Here is a 7959-nt window from a genome sequence, read left to right as displayed (position 1 = left end):
CTCAAGCAGTGTCACGTTTAACTTAAACCTTGATCCATGCACTAGTAAGTAGCTTTTTAATCAAGTTTCTATTTTTAGAGATCCTCTTTCATAGGCAGAAATGACATAAACCAAGATCATCTCCTTAGTTTATTTTTTCTAGAGTCCTTAGCATGCTACATTAACCTGACAAAGCTTAATCTTGTGTTCATTTCACAATATATTTCATGCAGTTCACAGCTGTGATTGGGTTTACATTGACATTACACATGTTTTGATTCAGCCATGTGAAAAGAATAATTCTTAATGGAGTCTGTCTCTGAAAACTGTCCAAGCTTAAATAAGCGTGTGAGTAGTTCACTCTATTAAGTGCAGTCTCTCTTTAAAATGCAAGGATTTTCAGCATAGGAATATGAGGCCCCTGTTTATAGTCCGTTTGCAACCAAACCACTTCTTTAGGTTTCATTATCCTGAGCAATCCTCTTTTACAGAACTGTATTCAAGTACGCTACATTACTGAAGATTCCAGGTTGAGTCTAGGGGTGGGGCCGACCTTCAGCTTTATGTCCCCAAAGACATCTTCCATGGGCCCAGGCTTTCCCCAGACCATTCTTAGCATCAGACTCTCTTTTACAACCAACATTCAGCACTAAAGCCACAGAGCAGAGCTATTTGGCATTTTCCAGTGAAGTGCAAGAAATTAAATAAGTTATGTTTTTTATTGCTAAGGTCTAGAATCAAGCAGGGTCACTTTGTCATATGGCAGGAGAAGGTATACACAGGATGTGGCCTCTCCGTAAGGGGAGGGCGCAGGGTTCAAATGCACAGAAAATGTCACCTGGTCACCCCCATCGGGCGGCGCTTTAAGATGACGAGTTGAGTATTCGGGAGTCTGAGGAGTCAGACCTCTCGTCATAGTCGTCCTCGGTGTAAATGGACTGCTTTGACACCATGGGACACCCGTCATCGGGGATAGCGATCCGAGGGTCTTCGGGGGTGCGGGCGGGGAGGACGGGCGAGCTTCTGAAGACGCTGGTGGAGTTAGTGGGGAAAGGGCTGACGTACTGGGACCGCAGCTGGTACTGCTGCTGCAGCGTCATGGTGTTCCACAGGGTGACATCGTTGGGCAAAAACGGGCTCGACTGGTTTCTCGCCAGAGTATTCCTCAGCATCAGAGGGTACCGGGGCGGCTGGGGAAACGGGTGCTGCAGGGGCACAGCCAGGGGGTTGGGGACCACGTTGGTGGAGTCGGCAGAAAACCTCAGCGTGTCGGGGACTCTGAAGGCCGACCCCACAGACCACTTGGACGAGGAGAGGGGGTAGGAGCTCAAGGTGTGCTCGAAGAGGTGCCCGTTGGAGGGCAGCACCAGGCCCTCGGGCTCCCCAGCAGAAGTCCGGTCGGCGGCCGAGGAGGATGAGCGGCTGGAGAGCAGGACCTCCACAGCGCTCACCAGGTCACCCCCACAGCCCTTGAGGATCAACTCCAGCACCGCGGGCTTCTGGTGGGGGAATATCTTTTTCAACACTTCTAGGGGCGGTCTGTTGGCTTTCAAGCTGAAGGGCAGAGACACGGTCCCTGAGGGGCCCTCGATCAGGAGGTGGCTCTGCTCCCCGGGGTACTTGGGGCTGTCGGGCCGGCTCTCTGAGCTGGCCCCGTTCTTCTGGACAGCAAACCCCGCTTCGTCCACTGACACGATCTCGGGGCTCTCAGGTGTGAAGCAGCCCTTACTTTTGGCCACATCTGGGGAGCTCCTCTGGTCCGTGTCTTTGTCGCTGAAAGTCTCAGCATTGTCAGCGGTGCTGCCATCCCCAAGTCGTTCTTCTGTCAAATCTGAAAAGCAGAGAACAGCTGGTTGAATCCTCTCCTGGTATGCAAAGAACACATGTGCTCAGGAGAGGGCCCTACCTGTCCTTTTTGCAAGGGGAACTGCTTCTCTGTGGGTTATAACATACTGCAAGCCAGAAAATCTATGTCATTAGCAAATGGCAAAAAACGAACAAACCCTGTAAATAAGGATCTAGATATCAGAGTGATTTCTCAGAATGGGCTGTGCAGGAAAGCTTGCCTTCAACACAAAACGGTGCAGAGAGAACTATGACCACAGACGATGTGGCTATCTAGCAGTAACAGTCTAAATGCGGATCAGACTGAGGATAAACACTACCCAATGACGAACAGAAAAATGAGCTTGGGCTTGTTTTCTAGCTCCTCTTCTCCAAATGAGGGGTCTGGTGCCACCAAAGGACATCCACAGCTGCAACAGCTGGTGCACGACCCATACACCCAAGGGAAATTTTAATATTTTAAAACCATTTTCCCTAGGCAGATTCTGTGTTATATGTGAACCAGTCATCAGTACATTTCATCAGGATACCATGTAGAATAACAAGTCAATATGATTGCCAGAGTGAAAGAAGCCTCCATATGTGGAAACCTCTCTTAAAAGGCCACTCAAGATCCCAGAAGACTTGGTTGCCGATAACCCGCACCAGAGGGCAAGCAACACCAGCTGTGAAACCTGGGTGTGGGACAGGCTGCAGACAGGGAGAAAGAGATGCCTGGAGAAGGCTTACGAAACTGGAGGAAGACCCATCAACGAAACAGTGCGTCCATAACTCCAGGACCTGGGGTGTAAGAAGCGTATAGGATGGACTTCAAGATACCTTCCTGAATTATATTTTTAAGAGAGAGAGAGAGAGAGAGAGAGAGAGAGAGAGAAACAAAGCTTCCCAAATAAACCAGAGCTTTGCTGTGAAGTAAACCAGTAAACCAGTTGTAAATCTAACATTTTGGTCTAAGACATCACTCACCCCCTGAAGAGGGTTAGTATTACTGTGCTAAAGAGGCAGAAAGGAAGACGTAAGCAAGACTGGTTTGGTTGCAGAAGTAGGTTCTAAGAGACCTTTATAATAAAGGAGCATATTCTTTATTAACAATTTATATACAAGCAGATTTTTATCTTTCTTAAAACATGTACTGGCTGTGTCTACTCAGAGCCAACGTAACTGATCTGAAGACGGAAATTATTAATGACCCAGTTGTCAGGTTGTAAACAACCGGTTGGCCTGTGTTTTCCACTGCCCCTGCCTGAATAGCCTCATTGTCGCCTCCTCCCTGGGCACACCTGACGAGGTGTAGAGAGCCAGCTGGTGAAATTTCATCAAAGCAGCATCTAAAATCCATCTCCTCCTATTTGTTGTTGTTTATTTTAAAAGCCTTTAACAAAGACCCATTTGTAAGCTTTTTTCTAATATGAGATATACCTTAATTATAATTGCAAGAAAAAACTTTGATTCTTTACAAACCAATAAATATGTTCTAAGCATAAATACTTCAAAAAAATATCCTTAAACTATATCGGTGAAACTTTTGACTGTAAATCTGATACAAATTCATACCTATCCCAAATTTGCATTTAAACTGCTTCTTTTTCCAATACAAAATATCAGCTGTCAGTGTGGGGACCATCTTCAGCCAATACGCATGAAGCCATTTTTGCTTTCTATAACAATTTCGGGATATGCACAAGAGACCTTTTCGCAAGAGAAATATGACATATCCTCTTCAGCAGCATCCTAGGATTGGTGACCCAATATTCATCTCCTGGGTTAATGTGGTAGTCGTCCTTGATCCCAATGAGAAAAACAGCAACAGAAGAGCTTCCACAGGCTCATACTGCAAGCAGACAGACCTGTCTAAATTTCCTGACACATGACCCTACACCTACCTCTCGGTGTTACTCTGTCATTAAACACTTGACAATGAGCAGACAGTGACAGTATGTTAACTCAGCACTGAACTCAATGCACAACCGGATCTTGGCCTCTGCTCACTGGAGCTTAGGAAAACAAGTCAAATACTCTCCCGGGGGAAATACGGACATCAAGTAAGGCTTTAAACACTGTGATTCTCTAAACAGTTTTCTTATTTAACTTTCATTATCTATTATTATCAGCATCAAGTACTTTTATCACTGTATCCTGAAAGACATCAAGGGCAGAAAACATCATCAGATATAAGACTGGCCCCTAACTTGTGGAATTTATTACCAAGTTAGGGAGATGAGATGTGTGTGCGGGGAGAAAGCAAACACAGCCAGGGAAAAACTGCTAAGTGGGAAATATGCACACACGGAACACAAACGTTCACAGCAGCATTATCCACAAGTGACAAATGTTGGAATAAACCCAACATCCATCAATGATGGATGAATGGATAAACAAAATGTGGTCTATACATATAATCAAATAGTATTCAGCCTCAAAAACGAAATTCTCACATATGCTACAATGTGGATGAACCATGAATACATGCTAAGTAAAATAAGACAGACACAAAAGGAAAACCGATCTATGATACCATTTATATAACATACCTAGAACAGGCAAACTCATAGCGACAGAAAGGAAAAGAGTGTTGTCAGGGACTGCGGGAGGGAGTAACAGAGATGTATTGTCTAATAGGTATTGAGTTTCAGTAAGGGATGATAAAAAGTTCTGAAAATGGAAAGTGGTAAGGGCTGCACAACATTATGAATGTGTTTAATGTCACTATATTGTATCCCTAAAATGGGTTAAAATAGTAAAATTTATGTTGTGTGTATTTTACTACAATGAAAAAGTGAAAGAAATATGATACACAGCGTCACAGCAATATAGGGATGGTGAGATTGTTTTAAAGCAAGAAACAGCTGGCTCTTCTAGAAAAGAAAGGGTAACAACAAAAATTTTTTAAAGCTCTAATTTTGATATTTAGATATTTTCAAAAGCATACTTTCAAAAGCAGTGTGTGAACCTAACTTCCCATTTTAAAAGGTAACTTTTCCCCCATCCTGGATCAGTTACAGACACTGAAGACATTTAAGGAAAATGTCTCTAGGTCTATCACCAAGTTCATTCTTCCACAGAATGCTTCAGACTACAGAAGAAGTGGTTCAAAGGGCAAGTTTAGCCAAAGGAGAACTAAGGAATTAATGTTCTGGCTAATCTGCCATATCTACCATTAAGAAAATGTAGTAGTTTTTTCAAGATGGTAAAGGATGTACTGTTCCAAACCACTGGATACTGGATGGCAGGATTGTAAATCAGACAATACAAACTTTTATTTTGGAATCCATCTTCCCGATCTGCAGAGCAGGCCACAGTAGACTCTTCTCTGGTTGGCAGCGCGTCCAGCGGTCATGAAGCACTGGGCTGAGTAAAGTCTCTTCCGCATTTCCTCCTGCCCTTTTGTAGCTGCCACTGTGACATCCCAGTGCAGCAAGCACTTGTGGCCACCTCTCAGAGAGTGATGCGGGATTATACTAATCTGTGCACACTCTCTCTCTCTCTCTGCAGATTTCTGGGCTGATCAACCTCTCCTAGAGGTGTGCTGGCTATGGCCAAAAAGTGAGAAAATCTAACGTGACGTCACAGGAATCAGACTTACAAATTCAGAACATTCCAACCAACCAAGTTCAGCCCAGTTTACACCATATCCAATGGGAAGATAGAAGCTGCTGAAGGAAGCCGTGAGTGGAACACACCTATGCTGTCCACACACCTGAGCACCATGTAAAGTCCTGCTAAGGGGTGCTGGATAAACAGAATCCCAGTCAACATCCAGGGATGCTGGGGTCTCAAAACTGGGCCAGGGAAGACTAGCCTCTCACCTTATACCAAGAATAACTCCTTACCCAGCAATAATGCCTACAGGGCAGAATATATGATCCCTGCAAGTTCATGGTGTCAAGTGCTGGTTGTATTGTTATACCTAAACTACAAGCATTGTAAATTATTCTGTCATAAATGCAGACTTTCACAAGTAATTACAGAGGGTGAATCTTGGGCCCAGTGATAAAGTATAATTTAATAACAGGTGTTTCTTTATATCTCTAGATATTTTTTTTCCTAAATGAACTTTATAAATGCTCCTGTTGGTTTAAAATACAAAGACTTTTCGAGATATAGAAATGTGAAACTGCCAAGTAGCAAAATGAAAAACGAAATGCTCTCCAAATGTTTTAACCTCTTTCTTCTTGAAACTGACACCCTAATTCCTAGAACATTAAAGAGTAAGAATATATTTCAATTGATAATATTTTTACTCCTAATATACAGGCACCAAAAACAGCTAGACTAAAAGCAGAAAGAAATCACTCATCTGCTATTGCAAACCAGTTATTGAAAGTGATATAATTTGCTATTTCTAAAGCTAAACATCTAGACATTTAAAAATCTTCTAGATGTTCACACTTCAATTTCGTATTTTTCATGATGCAGAAACACAGCTATCCCTGAAATAAACTCTTCACAAGGGTAAAGATGTTTTTTGAAAGTATATACTCAATTAAGAAGGAATTTTTTTTCTCTGGAAAACAGTGCTACCAACTTCAAAAATATATCTGTGCCATAAGAAGCTACAAGACTTTAAGGACAGAAAATGAACACTCACACAAAAATGACTTCCAATCTTCTGACCTCTTTCTGGACTCTAAAAGGAATATTTTTCAAGAAGCAGGAGGGAAATTATCTAAAAATATACAAGTATGTTTGGTACTTATAAAAATGCAGCTAGCTACTTATTCAGTTGTCTATTTAACAAGTTTTAAGTCTTTTCACCATGTGCCCTTGCACTCTGCTAGCCAAGATTATACAGAGATGATCAAAGCATTTATCTTGTGAAGACTGAGAGGCTTACTCCTTACTAATGAACATTTTGCAAAATTTCCAAGTTACCTATGCAATGAGTGGTATTTACATTGAAACACAGCAGGTAACCCAAAGGCCAGCAGCTGGGCAGACTGCTGTATTCATGGGAGGGAATGTTGTTGAAAACAGTCATATAATGGCTCTGAGGAGAACATATACTGAACTAAAACAAGTAATAATTACAGGGTGGTGGGGCAGAACAGATCTCAGCTTCATAAAATTTATGTCTGCCTAGTCATTGGCATCAAAAGAGATTAGAGATTTGTTAGAAAACCAATGATCTGAATGTTAAGTTTTCCATAATATTGTTATTCAGCAGTTGATTGTGTTGATTTTCTTATAGTTGTTTAACTGTATAATAAGATATAAAAAATTAAAAATAAAGCCTGCCTAGTTATGGTTCAGTTTCCCCTCAGTTTCTTCGGAGGACGGTGATTTGCAGGGCTCAAACAAGAGGGTGACTCCCTAAAGCCACATGGGACTCTTGGATGCTATGTGACACGATCCCAAGGTGATGGGCCTGCAATGGCCAGCATTCCACTACTCCAACCTCTGCCAGGAGAGGCCATGCAAACCCCAATGCAAGGCCCAACCTGCCATCAGAGCCATATGACACGAGACATAGGGTCCAGGACCTGAGTGACTAATGGCTGAGGAGCCACAACAGGTTCAAAAGCCAATCTAAGGAGAAAAGGAAGAGAGAAAGGGGAGGCAGGCAGGCAAGTAGGTTTTCACTGGACTCTGTGCAACATTTCCCAGAAAGGGGCTCGGAGTCCTCCAGGCACGTTGATTTATGAAGACTTACTCCCTTTCCCTCTGTAAAGCTGTTAGCTGAAAGTGCTGACTGGCTGCAGTGAAGAATTTCTCATCAATGCTCTTTGATTGTATTTTGCAAACAAAATGCCTGTTGCTTGGTAACATTTCACTTGAGCCTGACCTTCCCCGAAAGTTATTGCTATCAGATTCGATTTACACTGTCCTCTTGTGATTACTGTAATCTTTTAAACTCGGGAGTTCATCCATCAGGGAAAAGAAAAGTTGGTTGTGTAAGTCGAGAACAGGACTATCCGCCAGATTTATAACCCAGAGGGGCGTGCTGTGTTGGGGGAGAGGTTCTGTCCTGGGTGGCAGGGAAACGCTGATTCAGAGATGTGGAAAACGCCCCCCTCGCCCCCTCTCCCCCCGCCCCCCCTCCACCCCGAGTTCCCTACGCCCGGTGCTCTGACCCATAAGATGGACATCAGCGCCTCTCTGAACCTCTGGGGGCAGTTTGGGCTCCCCCGGGATAAA

At 43.3% G+C, this 7959-nt stretch overlaps 1 protein-coding gene across 1 annotated transcript in view; it reads right to left on the bottom strand.

Annotated features, from left to right (window-relative positions):
* Window positions 1-842: 842 nt before the first annotated feature.
* The window catches only part of DMRT3 (doublesex and mab-3 related transcription factor 3), a 12474-nt gene continuing 5357 nt past the window's right edge, over window positions 843-7959 (bottom strand). Inside the window, exon 2 of the mRNA XM_010860693.1 lies at window positions 843-1810. Within this exon, the coding sequence (XP_010858995.1) occupies window positions 843-1810 (968 nt within the window). The remainder of the gene's footprint in view (window positions 1811-7959) is intronic.

The sequence above is a fragment of the Bison bison genome, unplaced genomic scaffold (genome assembly GCF_000754665.1).
Source record: "Bison bison bison isolate TAMUID 2011002044 unplaced genomic scaffold, Bison_UMD1.0 scf7180017864469, whole genome shotgun sequence".
NCBI lineage: Eukaryota > Metazoa > Chordata > Mammalia > Artiodactyla > Bovidae > Bison > Bison bison.
The sequence above is the reverse complement of the archived record's forward strand: the minus strand, read 5'-3'. Positions and strand labels throughout refer to the sequence as shown.